At 48.8% G+C, this 21007-nt stretch overlaps 2 protein-coding genes across 8 annotated transcripts in view; both read left to right on the plus strand.

Annotated features, from left to right (window-relative positions):
• On the plus strand, nucleotides 1-11001 carry PRRG3 (proline rich and Gla domain 3). 7 transcript variants are annotated; one of them, XM_058712878.1, is made up of 4 exons: nucleotides 1-73; nucleotides 3814-3852; nucleotides 4894-5054; nucleotides 5441-11001. In XM_058712878.1, the coding sequence occupies exons 2-4, from the start codon at nucleotides 3846-3848 to the stop codon at nucleotides 5966-5968; spliced, it is 696 nt and encodes a 231-aa protein (XP_058568861.1). In that variant the 5' UTR covers nucleotides 1-73; nucleotides 3814-3845; the 3' UTR covers nucleotides 5969-11001. The 7 variants fall into 7 exon arrangements, with proteins under 7 accessions (XP_058568861.1, XP_058568856.1, XP_058568860.1 ...); XM_058712873.1 differs by lacking the exon at nucleotides 1-73 and adding an exon at nucleotides 103-233 and having other exon boundaries at nucleotides 4870-5054; XM_058712877.1 differs by lacking the exon at nucleotides 1-73 and adding an exon at nucleotides 103-233.
• Nucleotides 5451-21007, plus strand: part of FATE1 (fetal and adult testis expressed 1) — a 24338-nt gene continuing 8781 nt past the window's right edge. Inside the window, exon 1 of the mRNA XM_058712879.1 lies at nucleotides 5451-5511. The gene's annotated coding sequence lies outside the window, so the exon portion shown is untranslated. The remainder of the gene's footprint in view (nucleotides 5512-21007) is intronic.

Raw genomic sequence — 21007 nt, forward strand, 5'->3', positions numbered from 1 at the left:
GAGGCAGGATTCTCCCCATTTACCAGATTTGACAGGACAGAAGCCTGCCATCCTAGGGCAGGGTGGGGAGGAGGTAAGTGAAGAAGCCAAGGTCACCCAGTCATTGGCAGAACGCAGCCTCAACCCAGCCCTTCTGCGGGCTCGCTGGAGCCCTGCTAGGTGGGCCCAGGCTGCTGGCCTGAGCCCCTTCTTTTCTCGGCTGGCACTCGGGGGCGGGCTGGCCACAATGACAGGTGAGCCTGGGTAGGGGACAGCTGGGGAGGGTTCGCTGCGCGGGGCCCCCTGGCGCGTGGGCCTTGGGAGCGGCTGCCCCAGCCCGCTATAGCGCCTGGGCTTCCGAGGGCCAGCGCTCGGAGGCACGACGGGGCCAGCACCTTTGGCCAGGGGTCCTTGGTGCGCCCCTGGCCCGCCGACCAGGCCCCGCCCCCCGCGGCACGGGCGGGGGCAGGGGCGGCGCCGGCGGACTGGGGCGCGGGCGCGCGGTGCTTGGTGCGCGCCGCCGCCCCTCCGGCCCAGCTTGCTGGCCCGCCCTCCCTCCCCCTCGGCCCGCTCTCCTCACCCCCACCCCTCTCCTCGGCCTGGCGGCCCGGCTCGCGGTGCGGCGCGACGATCGCGGCCTGGCGATCAGGGCACGGTGGTCGTGGCGCTCGAGGGTGGCGCGCAAGGCGCGGGGCGCAAGGCCAGACCTGGCGCAACGGGGCGTGGGGGCGGGCAGCGGCGGAGTCCCCAGAGGAGAGCAGGGGCAGGGGGGTGCCGAGGTAACGGGCAGGGCCCAGGCGCCCGGCTGCAAGGGGCGGGAGCTCCAGGTGCACCTCGGCCCTGGCCTTGGCCGGGCCGACTTGGGGGCCCCTGGGGTGTCGGGAGGCCGGCGGGCGGGGAGGGAGGGAGGGAGGAGACGGCTGGGCTGGGCCAGGGGCTCGGCCGACGGGGAGCAGGTGGGCGGGGACAGGGGCCCTGCTGGAAGAGGCGCAGCAGCGAGGTGGCGGGCTGCGTGCGCAAACTGGGAGGCCGCCTCCTGGGCCCAGAGAACGGTGAGGCCGTTTGGGTTGGGTGTTCCAGCCCCGAGGGCATGGTTCTGTGTCCAGGGCCACTGAGCTGGGCGCGAGGCACTGTTGGGGGAGGATCTGGAGGCCCAAACGGGCCAAGGCGTTTGGGGTCTTGAGCAGACCCAGGAGAAGAGTCTAGCTGGGCCAGGAGCTGGAATTTGTGGGCAGGGCGCTGCTGGCGGGCGACAGTGGGCAAGGATGGGCACTTTAGGGGTTGGCATGAGTGGAAGGGGACAAGGAGGGCCCAGAGTTTGAGTTTGAGCGTAATTTGGGAGTTCCACGTCACTGAGTGGGTTGATGACTCATGAGATTTGCTGATCACAGAAGCCTTTCCTGGCGACCAGCTCTGAGTGAGGGGAATGAAAAGGGTGAGGATTTGGAGAAGTGGTGTGGAGGCCACCTCTTGGAACACCCGGTGCTCTGATGGCTTCCTGTCCCCATGCGAGGGACTTTGGGAGTGATGTTTCACAGTGCTGTTGATTTGGAAGCTTCAGCTCAGGCTGAGGTTAAGGAAGGTCTTGGTGGTGGCCAGTCCCTGCCTTCCTTCCTTTCCAGGCTTTCAGGATTCAGTTGTGTTCCTGAGGGGAGTGGGTTAAAAATTCCTCCGGCCTACAATCAGCCTTACAATATCCACCAGGGGTAGGAGGGACATGTACATGCGTGACTGCAGCAGCATTCTCTGTCGTGGAGCCCTCACGCTTCCTCGCTGTTGCCATAGCAATGCCCTATTGATGGTGTATTTATAGGGGAAGAAGCAGGCGCTAAATTTTGGGGAAGGAGGGGGAGGCGGCTTCATGGCAGCAGCAGCAGCAGCAGTAGCAGCAGTGATGGTGACTACAGAATTGTTAATGGAGTGGGCCATGCCCTGTGAGCTGTTTGGGGGGAGTTCCTGGCTTGTTTGAAGCTTAAAAATGAACTAATGACTTCATCAGGTGTCAGGAGAACACTCATCCGTGGCTATGACATGTGTGGGTGTGCATGCACCAAAGTCAGATGTGTTTGGGACAAGAGGTGGCTATACGTAAGCTGTTATGTAATTTTTCCACATACAAATGAACAAAACAACACTGCAGTTCTCTTTGATAAAAAATGAAACGTATGTTTTTCTATCTTCACTTATTGGTACAGCCTTTACTCATTCTTTTCATACCCTGACACAACAGCTCTGTATTTAATTCAGTCAAAACCATTGCTGTTAGGCTCACCTCATGAGCGGCATTGGCCCTAGGGGAACCCCAGAGATCCATAATGAAGCAGAAATTAGGATTAATATTCCGTCTTCACTCTAAAACATTGAGGGCCAACTTATCTTACGATGGTAGACCCATCTGTTGACAGGTTCACTCATTGATAGTTTTGGGTGGGATTGTTGTGGAATTCAAAAGATAAAATCCCCCTTGACGTGGTGTTTCCATAGATGGATGTTATATTTGCTGTTTTTCCTTTAGCTTTAATTTTATTTATGATTTATATCCTACCTGTTTGCCAAAAGAATTAGAAGGTATATTTTAAAAATACATAAGACTCTGACCACCTAAATAGAAAAATGTATGCCCTGTTGCAAAGGAGAAGCATATGTGCTCAACAGCTGGGCTTCTAGAATGTTTGTGCTTGGTGATCAATGTTAACGCTGAACTTCCTGGCAGCCTAGGCAAAAAGGGTGGCATAGCGGGTTACACCGTTCACGTGTCTTACATCCTGTTAGTCATAAAACCAGAGCTTCTTCTTGGGGAGGGGAGCATCAGGGTGATTGCTCCCAGATGTGGACAGCTTGGTCAGTGCTCTGGAATACGTGCATGAGTGGGAGTCTGTGTTGGGGGAGAGCAGTGTGCTGTGGCTATGGTTTACATTGTGGCTGGATAATTCCTGAGCAGGAGTGAGGCTTTTGGACAATAGCTCACATTAGAGGCAACCCTTGCATTGACTTAGCATCTCAGTTTTGGTCATGCCAGTCACTGTCCTGGTACTCCACTGCAGTGTTCCTTAATTCAAGGAGAGGAGAGAGAGAGTTAGTTTCAGAAGATCCTGGGCACTGTGTCTGGTGCAGACAAACACAGTGAGTCACCTGGGTTTGGGCCATGACTTTTGAGGTAGTTGTTGTTGCCATGTTAAGCTTTGCCAGTACCTGCTTCTTCAGTGCATGCTGCCTGTTTTCCAGGAGCATGCTTGTCTCTAGAGGTATCTGGGACTTGCCACTGTGAGCAAAGTTAGCATCCTGTCTCTGACACTGTTAGTGTGCTTGGCCTCACCTAAGACCCCATCTCTCTGAGATCCTTTCCAATTCAAAAGTGCAAAGATTTTTTGAGAGAGGTGAGGAAAGAAGAAACTTGGCCTGTGGGAAGTTCTTTTTCTTTCTTTCTTTCTTTCTTTCTTTCTTTCTTTCTTTCTTTCTTTCTTTCTTTCTTTCTTTCTTCCTCTTTCTTTCTTTCTTTCTTTCTTTCTTTCTTTCTTTCTTTCTTTCTTTCTTTCAGAATGAAGTCAACCCTTAGGTCTTCTAGACCCTCAGAATCCGTTTGTGGGAGAAAGAGCCCAAAGGTTAGCTTTGGGCTCTGCTGGGCCTCAGGCAGGTAGCTCTGGAAAGAGAGCTTGGGGAAGTATGGGAAGTAATAGAGCTGTGAGTGGCCCAGGAGGTAATGTGCCTCATGAGGTGTTGTTTTGACCTTTGACCAGGCCAGCAGGGGTAGGGACCACATCTCAGGGTCAAACGGGTGCGCTGTAGGCTTTGGGGGTATGATTTAATTGTGACTCTGCTTTTCTCCTTTGCCAGGCAAGTGAGACACGGGATCTAAGGGAGCAGCGATGGCAGGTGAGTTTTCCAGGGGCCAGGCTGAGGGGTGAAGGGCCTACCCAGGGGCTCACAGGAAAGGTGCATGCTTACTTTTCAAGTCCTTTCCAGCTTTCCCGTCCTGAGTGTGTCCCTGTGGCCCCTGTCTCATCGTCTGGGTAGCAGGTTTATCCTCTCAACTCTGGTTCCCTTCTGGAGTATGTGCTCACTTGTCCACTATGAGAGAAACTACTATGACAGGCCATAGGAAAGGGCACCTGCTTGTTGGTAAAGCCCTGCTTGCTTCACTGCAAGGGGCTGGTTGGCAGGAGACCGAGCTCAGGCTTACGGAGGCATATAGCTGATACTATGCCAGGTAGTTTGACTGTAGCTGTGTCCCTTCCTTTGGAATAAGTCGATATGGCTAGCACTCAATGACATTTTTACAGGAAGCATCTGTGCCCAGTCTACAAAGACTTATATTCGCCCTGCTACCCTCTTTCCAGAGGCACTCTTAGATTCGTATGCATCCAGTGCCTCGATCTAGCCCAGATTGGGTTTGTAGTAGACTGTTTGGGGCTAGGCTGTTGATGACGGCACAGGTGGCCAATCAGGTGGATGGATGCCACCCTGGTAGACTGCTATGGGGTGATTTGGTATTGGTCACCAGAATCAGTCTATAGGGGAGCCAATTCTCATGATAAGGGCTCTGATGTTCTCTTTTTGAGGTGAGGCAGAAGATACTGGGTACTTTCTCTGTGTTGACTACAATACTCAAAATCCTTCATGTCCATTGTTCTTGTGCAACAAGCACCTCCCTCTCAGATCCCATTTTCCTCCATAACACCAGAGGCCTGAATCTTGCTGGGTTCATGGTATTCTAAGCAGATGCATCATGGTATCACAGAAAGTTGGCACTTTCGTCCCTTTTACAAAGGGCTAGTCATATCTGGGGTGGTGTCTTGCCCACTGGTTGTGTCTTGCTTTCCTGTGTCACTGTGTTTCTGTGTCTGGGCTGAGTCTGGTTTGAAGGAGCCCCTGGGTGCCTTCCTATTCCAGGCTTCAGTGCAGCTCTCTCTTCAGTGTTTCTGGAGGCCAAGAATGCCCATTCTGTCCTGAAACGGTTCCCTCGTGCCAATGAATTCCTGGAGGAGCTGCGCCAGGGTACCATCGAGCGAGAGTGCATGGAGGAGGTCTGCAGCTACGAGGAGGTCAAAGAGGTGTTTGAGGACAAAGAGAAAACGGCATGTACTGTCCTGGGGTAGCTTCTGGGAGCAGGGGGAGCCTCAGGAATAACAAAAGCAGGCCCTGGTATCTCACACCAGTCAGAAGCAATAAAGGAAAGCCAGTCCAGTCTAAGGCAGGGCCACTGGGGCCATAGAAGGACAGACAACATGTCTTCAGAGTCCCAGCTGCCTGATTATGGGGACCTCTTCACTTGGGAGCGTTGTCCTTTATCCTGGGTGCATTACATAGCCTCTCTGATAGGCCTCGGAAGCCAGTCAGATGCAGTAGGGTGGGGAGCAGCCGCAGGCCCTGCCAAACACACCAGACTTGCTGAAGGTCTCTGAGGTCCAGCTGGGGCATGAGCTCTTGCATATAAATGTAAGTGGCCATTTTTCTTTTATAGATGGAGTTCTGGAAGGGGTACCCGAATGCAGTCTACTCAGTTCGAGACCCTACACAAAGCCCAGATGCCATGTATGTGGTTGTTCCCCTTCTGGGGGTGGCATTGCTGATTGTCATTGCCTTGTTCATCATCTGGAGGTGCCAGCTGCAGAAAGCCACACGACATCACCCCTCGTATGCTCAGAACCGGTACCTAGCCAGTCGCGCAGGGCACAGCCTCCCCCGGGTCATGGTGTACAGGGGCACTGTGCATAGCCAGGGGGAGTCCTCTGCGCACCGTGAGGCAGGGAGCAATCCTCAGGTGGTGCTGGGGCCTAGTCGAGGGGGCAGAACCACGGTCCACCTCGAGAGCACCCTCTACCTCCCTGAGCTCTCTCTCTCCAGGCTCTCCAGTGCCACCCCTCCCCCATCCTACGAGGAGGTAACTGCACCCCAGGAGAGCAGCAGTGAGGAGGCAAGTGTCTCTTACAGTGACCCACCCCCAAAGTATGAGGAGATAGTGGCCACCAACCCTGGCTCAGACAAGTAGTAGGACTCATGTCCTGTCCAGTGTGAAAGCCTCTTTCAGGGGTCTCTTATTTTATTTTTAACTTCTTAAAGACTGTGCCACCACAAAACAGCCTTAGCCTCCTTGTTGCCAAATAATTTCTTAACCGTGGATTTGTAGGAAGTCAGTTGTCAGAGACAGGTGGAGGGGGGTAGGGAACACACCTGCGTCAAAGCCCCTGGGGAGAGCTACAGGCCAGAGAGTCCAGCTCTTCCAGAAGCTCCCATGCTCCTGCCATGCTGTCCTCTCATCAGGAACTGGCTTCTCTTATGCCAAAGGTATTACCCCATTGAGTTGACTGTGGCCAGAATGTCCATAGGCTCAGGCCGTGGGGCTGTGCAGCTGGCTGGAGACCTGTCTGTGTTTGGAAGCCTAGGCCACAGAGATGAGGGAGAGAAGCTAGCCCTTCAGCAACACCCTTTCCTCAACAGTCCTGTGCTTTCTGTCCTTGCTTACATTTTGAGGACAGGGACAGGACTGAACAAAAAACAAAAACAGTAATAACAAATAAATGACCAACACAATAAAACAAAACAATATAACGGGCCATTTATAGGTGACTGGGGGAAGTCAGCTCTGTGATACTCCCCTGCCCCAACATCTGCCCCTACTCCAGATTAAAAGGAATATCTAGAGCAAGCTGGAAGGAGGGCAGGGTGTGTGAAGGATGAGAGGCAGGGGCCTGGCTGCCAAACTGAACACGAGGTCCACATGAACTTTGCCATCCTGGGGGCTAGCTCTGCTTCTAGTGTGCTTGGCCTCCTGAAGACCTTGGCTTTCCAGATGTGTACTGGCTGTGCTAAAACTGCTACCCACTGGCATGAGCCCAATTATAGCCCTGGAAAAACTATTGCTGGTGACCCTGCCTGGGAAGCCCATGGCCTCTGTGTAGTTGAGGCTACAGGCTGGAGCAGAAAGCTGAAGTTTTCTCCTAATGAGGTTGATTGGCCCATGGGATGCTTAAACCCATGAACTTGGCCTCCTCAGCACTGTGCTTTCTGGCTTTGAACTTTTAGGATTTTTCCCTTTTCACAAGTAGGTGCAATGAGTTGAACTTGAACTTCAGATGATTGATTTCTCCTTAATAATGGTGCCCACCTGGGGAAAAGATCCTGAAGTGTCCCTTTTTAGAAATTTCTTGACAGGGGAGATGGGGAAGCCTGTGACCTGGGGTCAAAGGCCCATCCAGGGTGTTGCCAGGTGCTGGCATTTTTAATAACCCCTTTCTGTGGCCCAGAGGCTGCCTGTGCATTTCAGTGAGGCTTTGGACAGTAGGGGGGGTAGAAGTGACCCAGCCTTTAACTGTCCGTGACCATGCGAAAGACTCTCGACACCGCCTCCCCCACCCTTGCATGTGCATCATCCTGGCCTCCGTGCCAAATCATTTTTCGTCTGTGGTGCTTTAAAAAATGTAGCAAATTTTTGTGGGGCCCAAAAGAGTGCACAGCCAGGGTCATTGGCAACCCACAGCAGTTTCAAACCCACTGAGAAGACAAGCTTCTTTCTGTCAAAACAGCTCTCCGAGGCAGGCATCAGGCCTCATTCTCTGAATGAAGCCCTGCCTTGAGGCCACAGATGACTTCTGGAGGCCCCTCCAGTCCTGAAGACTTGCCCAGGGACATGCTTCAAGTTAGGAGGCTTCTGTTCTTACCCCAATGAGTCCACCAGCTTGGACAACTTGACTCGGTGGCTGGGGTTTTCCATCCCTCCCCCTACCTCCCAGGCCTATTTGAGGCTGACTGAGCTAATGCCTGTTCAGTTCTTAAGGCACCAGAGAGCCAGTACAGTTTTCCCTTAGGAAGATTCTTCTAGAAATGTGTAGCTTATAGGGGACCAGTCTTAGTGGAGGCCTTCGTGTGACTGTGATGTTGAGTCTCAACCTGGACAGTTGGTCTCCTGCCAGTTGACACTTTCTGTCCCGTCCTTCTCTGAGAGCTCCCTGATGCCCAAGGTGCTGACCTGGTGGCATTCCAGCTTTCCTTTCTTCCTGTTTTCCTCCCTCTGGGACTCTAACACTGCACTCCTACCCTTCCTCACAAACGTATTTTTGGCCTACAAAGGCCCTGATTTACCACGATGGAGGCCATGGTCAGTCTTGTTTGGTCATGTTGGAGGACCTGGGGCAGCCTGAAGCTCAGGGGCCAGCCCAGCTTTCCCAATACTTCCTCAGGCAGGTGCCTGCGTGTGACCTGGGAGCATGGGAGGAGTCACTTACCCCTATGTATCTCCTCCCCACTGAGAAGAGAGCCAAGCATTGGCCCCACTCACCAGAGCCAAAGAGAGTATGTCAAGGAATGCCTGCTGCCTTTGGCATCTGTTGAGCCCTTCCCTGCCAAGCTGGGTGGAGATGGGAGGGAGCAGGAAGCAGGAACCTGGCCTGGTGGAGGACAGCATGTGTTATGTCCTTCAGGCGCTGAGTGAGGGCCTACAGGGAGAGCTCACAGGCAGTTCCTAGGGTCCTAGGGTGTTCTGTTCAGGTGCTTGGCAGCATTCTTCCAGGTGGGCTTGCCACCGTGGTCTCTGGGACGTTTTTTGTTTTGTTTTTTTGTTTTTTGTTTTTGTTTTTTGCGGTACATTGTAGAAAAAAGACTGTACAGTATACAATGGTCATAACTCCTCACGGTGCACATTTGGCTTTTACGAATGCCCTGTATATATCTTCTCAAACTCTGTCTTTGTATGGACATTGGTTTGATATAATGCTAAATCTGTAGTAGTCACATTTTTGTTGTTTTTGGACGTGTGTGTGTGTGTGTGTGCGCCTGCCTGCACATGTGTGCACGTTGCCTTTTCTCATATGCTTATCTGAAACAATAGCTGGTGTGTGGCTATATTTGTACCAGGAGGGTTCCGGTCTGAAGGGAGGAATGTCACCTCCTGGGGCTGCACAGCCTTTTGACAGGGCCGTGAGGGAGGAGAGCTGGTATTAGCTGTCCAAGCCCCGCAAAGTCACCACCTTCTGTCCCCACTTCATAAAAAGTTTTGTGAGAAGACTAAGCAGCTCCATCCTATGGGCCTCTGCCCTGTGGGACCCCCTCTCACATGTCCTTTTGGCACAGTGTCCTCTGCCCCGGCTCCTATTCTGTTGTTATCAACAGCTGAAGAAGATCCAAGCACTCCTGGACCATTTTATTTTTTAATTTTATTTTTTTGTGTGAAAAAAATATGTGACTCTTGACTTTCATAATGGTGGGGCTAGTTATTTAGATATTTTTCATTAAGAAAAAAGAGAAAAGGCTTAAAAAATTCCTTGAAATATGACTGTCGCTTGTTTTCAAACAAAAACTTTTTAAGACTTTTTAAAACAAGAATCACAAACATGTCCCTCCAGCGCTGCTCCCCATCACCTGGGGTTTTCAAAATGAAAGCACAAGGGAAAGAGTGAGGCACACCGGTGCCCAGTAACACCCAGCAGTCTGACTTGGAGGCCAGTGACCTCCTTTTGTGCTGGCGATTCCCACTGCCATTAGTGTGAATTCCTTAGGGTGCTTGGGAAAACAGGAATCTGCCCAAAGGGTTGGATGTTGTCTTTCTAGTAGCCTGAATATGAGGAATTCAGGACAGGAAAGTGTCTTTTTGTTAAGGAGTTGGAGCCAGATGGTTCCTCTCTGGCTGCGGGTTGATCTTTTGACAAGAAAATGGCATCCCATGAGAAGAAGGAAAAAACAACACTGCCTCTAGATTGTTCTTTTGTCTGGGGGGAGGGGAGGAGGGGACAGGGAGAGAGGGAGGCTCTCATATTCACCTATGCTCTGTGTTTTGAGGAGTGTGCCTGTGTGCTGTGTCTTGCTCTCATGTTCAAGGCTGAGAGGGAGAGCTGGGCAGTAAACCTTTTCAGTGTGTGATTCAGAAACAAGCACATTCTCCCCACTGAACTCTGTTCATACTAATCAGTATAATTAGCTAATTTCAAAGTACTGTAATCAGACTGCCTTCAACTATGGTAAAAGCCTATTAATTTGAAGCCCACTAATTCAGAATTTATAGAAAATCACAACTTAAGATAATTCATGGTATCTGTGATTCTTGCGCTGTAGAAATTTTTGAAATATTCTTCCCTTTAGTCAATTTTCAGGGTCATATATGTAAGAGGGATCTAGTTAAAATGAGCACATTTTTCAAATAAAAGGCTCAAGATATCAGGGATCCCTTCACCGTGCCTTCAACTTTGGGGTTCAGTGATTCTTGTGTGTGAGGCTCTTTCCACATAGGATGATCTCTTGGTCTCTCTCCATTGTGGGAATGTTGGGTGCTGCAGCTTTTCATTCTCTTTTATTTACCTTATGAATAACATAGTTTGTGAACTAGCTTGCAATGTAAAGTAATATAACTGTGTATCTTGCTGAATATTCTGTAAAGCAGATGTTTCGCTAACAGGCTGGCCACTCCCATCATTTGCCCCCAAATACTAAACATACGGAGCTTTTCCTTTCACAGGCTGTGGGCGGTGAGTCTCTCTCTAGCAGGAATTTCTCTGACAAAGATATCCAAATAGCACACCCCCTCGGGCTCATTGCCTCAACAGTTGTTCCACTGTACTGAGACATCTGACCGTTGAACAGTGCCTGCCCTTCTCCCGCCCCCAGCCTGAGCATTAACACAGATATTCAAGATTGGAACAAATCCCACCGCTGCTTTTGCCTCCCGATCTCTCTCCTTCCGGATGCCACTTTCCCAGGCCTGAACACACCTGCTATTTCACTCTGTGATTGTGAATTTGTGACAATGGAAACCCTGATATGTGCAACTCAGCTTATAGACATGATTACTGTGAAATGGATTAATTTTGATACCACTTTAAACTGTGCTTGTATTCATGTGTTGACCCATGTCAGCTGGAAAATCTGTACATTCAGTAGTATGTCAGGATTTCACTGGAGCCTGGGAGCAACAAACACACTTGCTTCTAATTCACTCTCTCTCTCTCTTTTTATAATTGTTGAGTTTAGCTGTTAAATTTTGTCTCTTTCTGTACAAAAAGATAATTAATAATAATAAAGAGCACCTGGCATTCACTTGTGTCCTGTCCTCATAGGTCTTGGATCCCTGCTGACTCCCAAACTTGCAAGAGGTGTTGATGGTTGTGGGCCATCAACTTTGTTTTGGAAAAAACTTGTTTTTTCCAAAAGTCAGACTGTAGATAAGGAAACAGCCCAAACCAGTTTAGAAGCAGGAAGTAGAGGGATCCTGGGTCTTAAAGTTTGTCCTCATGTTTGTAAGATGATCTCCTGACCCATCCCCCTGGGATGAGGTTAGTAAAGTCTGTCACAAATCAAGTTAGCAACTTCCCTGTCACCTGATCCCTGGTTACTCACAGAAGTGTCTCTTGCTAGAAGGATTCCTGGCTTGGTTTCAGAGTTGGGAGAGGGGTGAGAGAGAGAATTTTCCCTGTATCCTGTGAAGGTAGGACTTAATACTCAGGCTTCACCTTGGTTCAGCTTCTTGAATTCTGAGGATGGCAAGACTCAGAGACTATTCGGAGGGCAATGATGCCTTAGCTTCCCCTTGGTGGAAGCATAGTCTTAGCTACAAACAGTCCCAGCATTGGTGTGGGATGAGATATGGCCATGGGATATCACCAGTGCAAGTTGGGCCAATCCCCAGGAATGAAAATAATCCCCCCTTTAATAGGAAAAGCCATGGAAGTGTTGAGAAAATGACAGTGAAACTTAAGACCTCCTGTGAGGATTGAATATGTAGCCTAAATGCCAGAAATAGCAACCAGAGGTGTTGGGTTCCATTCTTATCCCAGACTGGCTTGTTGAGTAATGTCAACGTTCTAGGGATGCTAAGAAGTTAAATGAATACTCTTCAAGCAGACTTCAGTACACACATGGGATCACATTCTGAACATGGGTTTTGAACTTTAGGTTCTTTTTGTCAGAAACAAAAATTCTAAGCAGTTTCTTAAAAGTCTCAAGGTAGCCCATGTAAGGAAGCCAGTATGTGAGAGAGACCCCTGGCTTCCAAAGTCCTGCTGGGACACCATCCAAGGGATTGGGTCTCCCTCTCTTGTTTACCTGCTATACCACAAGATCACAAGTTCTAGCGGCAAGACACTGTGATTGCTTGTGGATGGTGAGGGCAAGTCAGGGGCAGGAATTTAAAGGAGTGATAGTAGGGAACAGGGCGGAGGGGCAGGGCAGGCGGGTGCAGATACTGTGCTCCTGGGTGTGGCTTGGAATCCTTTCTGTCATTCTTTCCTTAAGCCCCAATCCCGTACTACTGCCAAAGCCTTTGAGGAGCTGGTCTGAGACTGCACAGAGTGAAGGGATGAAAGGATAGTGGGAAGATCCATGACTTGTGCTTGGAACTAATCATAATCAGCATTTATTGAGCACTTAGGGTATGCCAGGCCTTCACATGTATTAACTGAGACAGTCCTGCCAACAAACCTGTGATAGCTGAGGGAAGCAAGGACAGAGAGGTATGCCATTTGGCCAAGGGCTCACAGACAGGAAGTGTTGCCATCATGTGAGCTCAGGTCTTCAGTGGTTGTCCCACCCCGAGCCACTCATATGACAGTGCTGGTCTCTTTTGGAGGTCAGTTTGCTTTTGTTTTCTTGTTGATTCGCCAACCCTCCAGCATCCCCACACCTCCTCCTGCCCAACTATTAATTCCACAGGGCAGAGAACCTGTAAAAGTTTTTTCTCCCTAGTTCTTCCTCAGAACTTGTCATGGTGGCTCACAGTCAGTGTTCAATGAAATAAAATGTGTTGATTGATTATATTCTCCAACCAGAACCCAACCTTCAAATGTGTTAGTTTACTTGGGCTGCCATAATGAAGTGCCACAGACTGGATGACTTAAAAGACACAGATGTATCCTCTTACAGTTCTAGAAGGTGGAAGTCTGATATCCAGGTGTTGGCAAGGTTGGTTTCTAAGGCCTTTCCCTTTGGCTTCTAGACCATCCTTTTCTGCCTGTGTCCTCACATGCTCTTCTTTAGGTGTGTATTGGTGTCTTTATCTCCTCTGGGTGTAAGGAAACAAGTCAGATTAGATTAGGTCCCATTCTTTTGATCTCATTTAACCTAAATTACCTCTCTAAAGATCCCATCCCCCAGTATAATCATATGCTGAGGTACTGGCAGTGAGGACTTCAACATATGAATTTGGAGGGGGTGGGAGACACAATTCAGCCTATAACATTCCACTTGTAGCAAAGGGAGTCTTTGTTGTTCTTTATTCCAATCCTGAGCACATCACACACACTCTGGAAAAGCTTGTGGGTGAACATCATTACTTCTCTTAGGTACTAGCAAAGACAGGGGCACCTTGTTAGTTTCAAACAAGACCCCAGAGCAGTTTCTTCCCTGCCACAAATGGACAGGCCTGGGACGGTTGCCAAAGGTGCCAAAAAGGCAAGTGGAATTGGGAGAGAAGTGGGTTTCAGAACAGTTTTCCCAGGGTCCCTCTGTTGAGAGTGATGTGAGAACCCAAAGCCTGAAAACAGACAAAATTTTTGTTCCCCCTCAGATTTTTTTATAGACAAAATATGTTGTTTTTATGAATGACAAAACCAGCAGCAACAATAGCAGTGACTTTCAGCAACTTCTCTGAAGAGCTCAAACTATATGATGAATTCAGTTTCACTAGTCTTTATGTGCTATAAAAATAGAGGCTGGGTAACATTTCATATCAGGCTGGTTACAGTAAATCATAGCAGCACAGTGGGTGGACTGGTCAGTCCTAGCACTCCCGAATTCTGGGACTGACAAGGGCATACTGGGGTAGGTGCTGGCAGAACATGATGTTCTACGAGCTGGTGGTGTCCCTGTTTCAAGCAAGGCCATAGGGTTCCAGTAGGGAGTGCAGCAACATTCTAGGTCTTACCTTTCTGGAGCTCTGGGCCTAGTTTTGTGGAGGCATTAGACAAGCCACAGCAATGAAGCATGTCAAACTTTCTGCTGGGGAAAGTCCAGGGTGCTGGGACTAGGGTTTGCCAGAGAAAGCCTTTCTGAGGAAGCCATGCCCAACCTAAAGTTTGAAGGATGACTAGGAATCAGGCAAAGAGCACTGAAGACAAACCAGGCAGAGGAATGGCATATGAAGACCCCTAGAGTCTAGCAAGGCCATCAAGCTTTTATGGAAACAGAAGAAGCCAGGGTATCATAAGGGGAAATCCTTGTGCAAGATGAGGTTGGAGAGGCAGAGGGAAGGCAGCCATGTGAGGTCCCAAGGTCATATTCAGAGCTATAGTTTTTACTCCCTAGGGAGAATGGGAGGGCACTGAGGACTGCTTTGAGGAGCAAGAGGACATGGCCAAGCCTGTTATATTTAAAACAATCAGTTGGCCTGCTATGTGGGGAATGGGCTGAAGGTGTCATGACGGGATATAAGAGATAAGGCAGGAGGCTATGCAGTAATCCAGGCAAGAGGCATTGGTGGGATTGCTGAGGATAGTGGCAAAGGAAACAGAGAGAAGTAGACTACTGAGAAGATTTTTGCTCAAACACTGAATTATATATTGAAGAGGTTGTATCAGGGTTCTCCAGAGACACAGAACCAGTACGAGATGTATACAAGAGATAGACAGAAATACAGGTATCCCCCACTTTTCAATAGTTTGCTTTACACTACTTTGCTTTTATGAAAGACCTACATTACTGCTTGTTTTCACTAACTGAAAGAAATCAGCAGATTTTTGCTTTTACAAAAAAAAAAGGCCAAAAGAGATAATAGTGGTTATCCTTCAACACTTGTTTTGCAGTGACATGTTACAGAGGCAGTGCACATGTGGAGCAGCACTTGGTGTCTCAGTATCAAGCTGCCATAGCTGTGAATTGTGTCTGTGAGCAACTGTGCTTCATCTGTTTTTAAAAGTTTTTGTTTCAATTCCATTTAGTTAACATACAGTGTTATATTAGTTTCAGGTGTACAATATAGTGATTCAACACTTCCATACAACACCCAGTGCTCATCACAAGTGCCCTCCTCAATCCCCATCACCTATGTTACCCATCACCCCACCCCCTCCCCTCTGGTAACCGTCACTGTGTTCTCTATAGTTGAGTCTGATTCTTGGTTTGTCTCTTTCTTTTTCCCTTTTGCTCATTTGTTTTGCTTCTTAAATTCCACATATAAGTGAAATCATATGGTATTTGTCTTTCTCTGATTGACTTATTTGGCTTAGCATAATACACTTTAGGTGCAGCCATGTCATTGCAAATGGCAAGATTTCATTCTTTTTAATGGCTGAGTAATATTCCATTATGTGCTTTTACAGGGGTGCTTGGGTGGCTCAGTCGGTTAAGTGTCTGACTTTGGCTCAGGTCATGATCTCGAGGTTTGTGAGTTCGAGCCCCCTGTTGGGCTCTGTGCTGACAGCTCAGAGCCTGGAGTCTGCTTCAGATTCTGTGTCTCCGTCTCTCTCTTCTCTTCCCCAACTCATGCTCTGTCTCTCTCTCAAAGAGTCTAGACAATGTGCCTGGTGGGGGCAACACTTTCAAGGAATTGAGAAAGGACAGTAGCACGAATGAGACAAGACACAAAGGGAAGACTTTTTTTGAATATTCAGGTCATTTTAATTAAACAAATACTTTATGAGCTCCTGCCATGAGTCAGGCTTTGGGCTAAGTGCATAGGAGACAGTAGTGAGTGAGGTTGACAAGGTCTCTGCTCTCATGAAACCAATGTCCCTGTGCTGGGAAAGATATGATAATATTTCTGTGCTAAAGAGAATCATCCTGGCAAGGGGGCGAAGCTGAAGGCCCTGGAGAATGCATAGATGGATCACTGATAAATCTGGAGTTGAATGCAAGCACAGGGAGCCACCAGCCTTGCTGCAAGACTGCCAGCTTTTTATTTTTTATTTTTGCAGCCTCTGTGAGAATCCCAGCAGCTAGGCTTCAAGTGTTAATTTGGCCAGGGGCTGAGTGCTTCATATTCCATGTCTCCTAACTTGCCTTTTCCTGACAGGACACTGAGGCACATTGCTACCAAGTGAGGAGCTAGGACTCCAACCGCAAGGAGTTGTGGGGAGAGGACAGTTGGACTGCAGAGCCTGGTCTCTGGTCCACCCCATCCTCCATGGTCTGTGCCCTTTGTGTGAGGACCTGCCTGCTGGCTCTGTCTTTAGAGAGTGAAGGGCAGGTCAATGTGGGACGGGGCTAGAGGATGCTTGCTGAGGCTGTCTTGTGCCAGTTCCTCCCTGGGACCTTGTCCTATTCTACCAACGACCCTGGATCACCAGTCTGAAGACATAGGTTTGCATCTAAGTCTTGCCACTGAATTGCTAAGTGGCAATTACATTGAACTCAGCTTGTCCATCTGTAAAATGGTGGATACTGGGAGGAGTATCTGCTGGTCTGAAAAAACATGTAGTTTCTCAGGACTATGTTTCTCATCTTGGGTTTCTCCTCTCCTCCACCTCTTTCTCTAGGTTGGAGGGGAGGTTGCTGCTTATGCTTTTGAGCTGGTCAGTGTCTGAGACTTTGTACCATTTTTCCACCTGTCCATTATTGTTGGCCATTTTCCGTTGGCTTCTGATCCTCCTGAATTTTACATACACATCACATTTCAGTCATTGGACATGGAAACAATTGAAAGCAGATGCATTTCAATCTGAGGAGTCACCTTGCAGGAAAGGCTGCAAGCAAGGCCACGGGCTTTGCGAGGTCACCTTGTCTGACCCCTTTTCTGGGGATCTGGAAAGAGGTCCTTTCCCACCCCTCCAAAGGGTCCCTGTACATGGGGCAAAGGTGACTGCTTGGCAGACCACTAACCCCCCACCTCCAAGTTTCCAAATCTGCTGCCAGCTCTTGGGGCAAGGGATTCTTAAGCCAGCAGAGAGACAGGGAGAAGGAAGGAGTAGCAGCAGAGATAGCCGCTGGCAACACAAGGAGCCAGGGGGCAAGCTTCCCAGTCTTTTTGCTCTTTGGTACTACTCTGTCCCACATGCACAGGTAGTTCCGAGTTCCCTTTCGTCAGTCAGTTTGCTCCAGCAGGGAAAACCTCAGGGGCTGCAGAGAGGACTGTAACTGCTGAGACGCAGGCTTATCAGCCTGGGATATGGCTCTAAGTGTCTTTAACCCACTTCTGCTGGGGCTGCTCCCTCCAAACTGGACAGAGTTTGGGGGACATGGCCAGCATTTCCACCCAGTCCAAGTCCTCTCAGGAAGTAGTGAGCTGTCCTGGAGGTGTGCAGAGGCTGTCAGTGCTGTGGACAATGGTCAGCCTCTTCCTCTTCGGTTGGCAGAGCTTGAGGGAGCACCCACCACACTTCCAAGAAAGCAGAGTGTGTTAAGATTAAGGGCAGGACTGTCACAAAAATAAGCCCCTGCTACTGTCCCCACAGACACATGGACTTCCTGCCTGTCTGCTTGTTTCTATCTGCCTTCTAAGAATGAGCTCCATGAGGGTGAGAAATTTGTCCCTAGTCTCAGGGCCTGGCACCCAGTCACTCTTGATTCAAGACAGTCACACAGAATGAGAGGAGCCCACATTTGGAAATCAAAGTGCTTCCAGTAACCTCCTGCTAGTGGCCATGTACCTCTGGGTGGAATGAGTCCTAAGTGCTGATCCACATGTTCCTGCCACTTATTTCCCTCTCTCTGCTTATGAGGTGGCCCTCATTCCCTGGGCTAGCTACAGTCCCTGCAGTTTGCCTCTCTGTCCTTCCAGTCTGTTTAAGGAATGCAGGAACAGCTGCAAGGCTCTGCTAGTTCCCCTTCCCTTTCCCTTCGGGTTGGGGAGGGCCCTGGGGGTCCAGGGATGACATCAGTGCCAGCTGCTTCCAGGAGCAGGAAGGAGAATTGTTTACAGGTTCGTAACATTCATTAGCAAGTGGAGAGGAAGCTCCCAGATGCATAGGATCTGGGTTTGCAGCCCAAATCAGGATTGTCAGCTTGGACTTGGTACTATAGCTATCGGAAACTGAGCTCTGAGCAGAGCTGGGAGGGAGCAGACCATTGCACCCATTGGCTTTGAATGGTCTTTTTCATAAAACCCCAATATAACAAAGTGATAAAAGCAGAGCTGCTCCATGTGAAGAGAGGCTAGAGTCTGCCTTGAAGCCCAAGTACTCCCAACACACCCCCCTGAAACCATGAAACATAGTTTAAAACTGGGTTTTAGCCCAATATTCCATGGAAGAGTGGGAGACAGAGAGAGCATGGGAAACAACTTGCCTAAGATGCCCCAGTGTCAGAGCTAAGATCACTCCCAAGTGTACTGACCCTGGGCCTGGGTTCCTGCTACCCTTCACTGTTGCTTGCAAGGGAGGTGGAAGCAGGCAGCACACAGGACTTCCAGACCCCCCACTTTTTGGGAAACTGTCATGTGCACAGCTCGCTGAACTGTTGGAAGAGGCCGGTGGTTGGAACGCACTGGTGGAGGCAGGTGGTCAGGCAGGCACAGAGACAGACAGACACAAGACAAGGGCAGACAGGCCTGAGTTAGACACCTGCTCTGTGTGTGTGTGTGTTGGGGGCGGGGGACTGGATGCCCTCTATATTTCAGCACAAACTTGGATGCAATTAACTGAATTTGTCTCGCTCCCAGTGGAGGCTCTGTGCTCGTGATCACCTTTAGGGAAAACTACGATATGTTTTCTTTGGAGATGCTTAGCTTGAAGGGAGGGGGAGATTTCATCCCCATCCATTTTGTTAATAAAGCAGCTCTTATTTTAATAAAGATCCAAGCCCTCCAGCAGACAGGAAAGAAATACAGAAGATCAATAAACATATGAGAAATTGCTCCAGTTTATTCATAATTAAAGCAATATAAATTAAAGCAACAATGAGATAGATATCATTTTCTACCCATCATAATGATGCATTTTAGAAAGTTTCATAATATCTTGTGTTGACAAGGCCATGAAGAAAATGAAACTTTCTTCTCTGTACTGAGGTCCTACTTGGTGCAGTCTCTTAGGATGGGCCTTGACAATATTGGTTGATATTAGTAAACATTGTCAACATGCATACCCTAGAAGCCCACAATTCCACTTCTAGGCACCTGCTCTACAAAAAAGATTTACACATGTCTGCAAAGTGGCATGTCCAGGAATGATCACTGTTTATTCTGTATAAAGGTGAAGTGAAAAGCTCTAGACACCCAAAATGTCCATGAGCAGGTCAATAACCAGGGGCTCAGCTGTGCAGCAAAAGCTGTGTTTGAGAGACATGAGGGAGATTTGTTCTGACAGGGGCAAGCTCCAAGGCACACTATGCACTTAAAAAGCAAATTGCATATTTCTCAATAAAAATGAGGAAAAATTCCATGAAATCCTTAAAAAAAAGAGAGAGAAAGAGTGATAGACAAGAATCCCCTGGATTTTCCTTCATGTAAATGTGTACATGTATGGTTACACATTTCTGTATGTTTTTCTTTTAAGCTTTTATAAGGGCTTTCCTACTATGTGTCATGTACTTACAAAAAAACTGCAGAACTGCACGTACCTCAAATGTATGATCTCATTTGTCTAAAACACTGCAAACATATATACGCATCTTAGCCAGATGTTCTCTAGACCCGTCCTTCCCCTTTCCAAAGGCATCTGTCTAATTTCCGAGGTGGATAGAGCTTTGGGCTCTCTGGTCTTCTTCTCTGGGACCCTTTCACTACACTCTAGGTCTCTGTAACCCACTAGCTACAGGAGCCATGAGCCATCTTCCTGGCCCCGATAAGGCTTGGAATCTACTCTACGGATGCTCTAGGCCTTCAGACTCCCAAGGTTGGCACACTAGACGGTGGGGACTTTCAGAATGTTTAGACTCAGAGTTTGAGGCAATTTCAGAAGGAAATGATGATGTTGGGTGGAAAAGGTTAGCATGCTAGAAAGTTATGCTAAGGGACAAGTCCAAAGTCACAACAGCAAATTATTACCCCCACTGCCTAGCCATCTGTGGTGCCCATTCCAAGAGAGGTAGGCATACTAAGATGGTGAGATGTCAAGGTTTCTGGGTGGGAATAGAAGTACAGGGATTGCGAAAGAATTCTGCCCACACAATTTGCATGACTTTAGGTGGTGGGTTCATTTGTCACCAGGAGACAGTGCCTCTGCACACACCTGGGACCAGTGCCTTAGTTCTCAAGAAGCCCCAACTGGTCAAGGCCAGTTGGCACTAAGAGACTAATCTGACCTGAGGCCAATAGTGCAAGGTTTTGTTAGTGTTCTCACAGTTCAGCCACTCTGTAAGGAGGGGATTGTTAACTCTATTGTCCAATGGGGAGACTGAGGCCCAAAGAAAAGAAAGACTTGCTCAAGGTCAAATCTTGAGATCATGGTGAGGATGGGCAGGGCATAGGTTTGCCAGATATAAAATAAAGGATACCCAGTCAAATGTGAATGCCAGATAAACCACGAATAAATTTTTACTGTAAGTTTGTCTCAAATGTTGCACAGAGTGTACTTACACTAAAAATTATTTGTTTATTTATTTGAAATTCAGATTCAATTGGAATTCTACATTTGTGTTTTCTCAGTCTGGCAACCCTGGCCAGGCAGAAGCTCATGGTTCCTGCTTCCCAGGCTCCTGAGTCCCACAGAGCACACTTCTCTGCTCCTAAGGTGGCCTTCCAGAAAGTTCAGATTTCATTGCAGCTGCTCCACTCATCTGGGAAGGGCTTCTTCAGGGCCTTCAGGAATGCAGGAAGGACCCATGTCAGCTCTGCTCCAGAGAGCTTAGTCCCAGGGCTGGACAGATGGGGTCAGGGAGGGGGACAGGCAGCCCAGACCATGCCACCCTTTCCAAGCAAGTTCCGGCCCCTCCCTTTTCTCTCTTACCCTTTTCTTCCTCCCTTCCTCTTTCTCCCCCCTGCTTCCTCCTCTTCCTTCCACCTGGCCCCAGCTGTGCTCAGTTTTTTTTACAAATAACCTCCTCTTTGACAGGGACTCTAGGGCTATTTGCAAGAGCCAAGGTTCACCTTTTGTGGTTGTATCAGTAAGGGTTTTCCAGAGAAAAGGAACCAATAGGATATGTATGTATGTGTATGTATATGCATATGCATATGTGTATGTATATAGAGATTAATTTTAAGGAATTGGCTCCTGCCATTGTGGAACTAGCAAGGCCA

This window comes from Neofelis nebulosa, chromosome X (assembly GCF_028018385.1).
Source record: "Neofelis nebulosa isolate mNeoNeb1 chromosome X, mNeoNeb1.pri, whole genome shotgun sequence".
In the NCBI taxonomy this organism is placed as follows: domain Eukaryota; kingdom Metazoa; phylum Chordata; class Mammalia; order Carnivora; family Felidae; genus Neofelis; species Neofelis nebulosa.

What these genes read in the sequence shown, in the direction of transcription:
- PRRG3 (XM_058712873.1), top strand. An exon ending in TTGAGGACAAAGAGAAAACG is followed by an intron (nt 5,055 to 5,440) that starts GCATGTACTGTC and finishes TTTCTTTTATAG; the next exon opens with ATGGAGTTCTGGAAGGGGTA.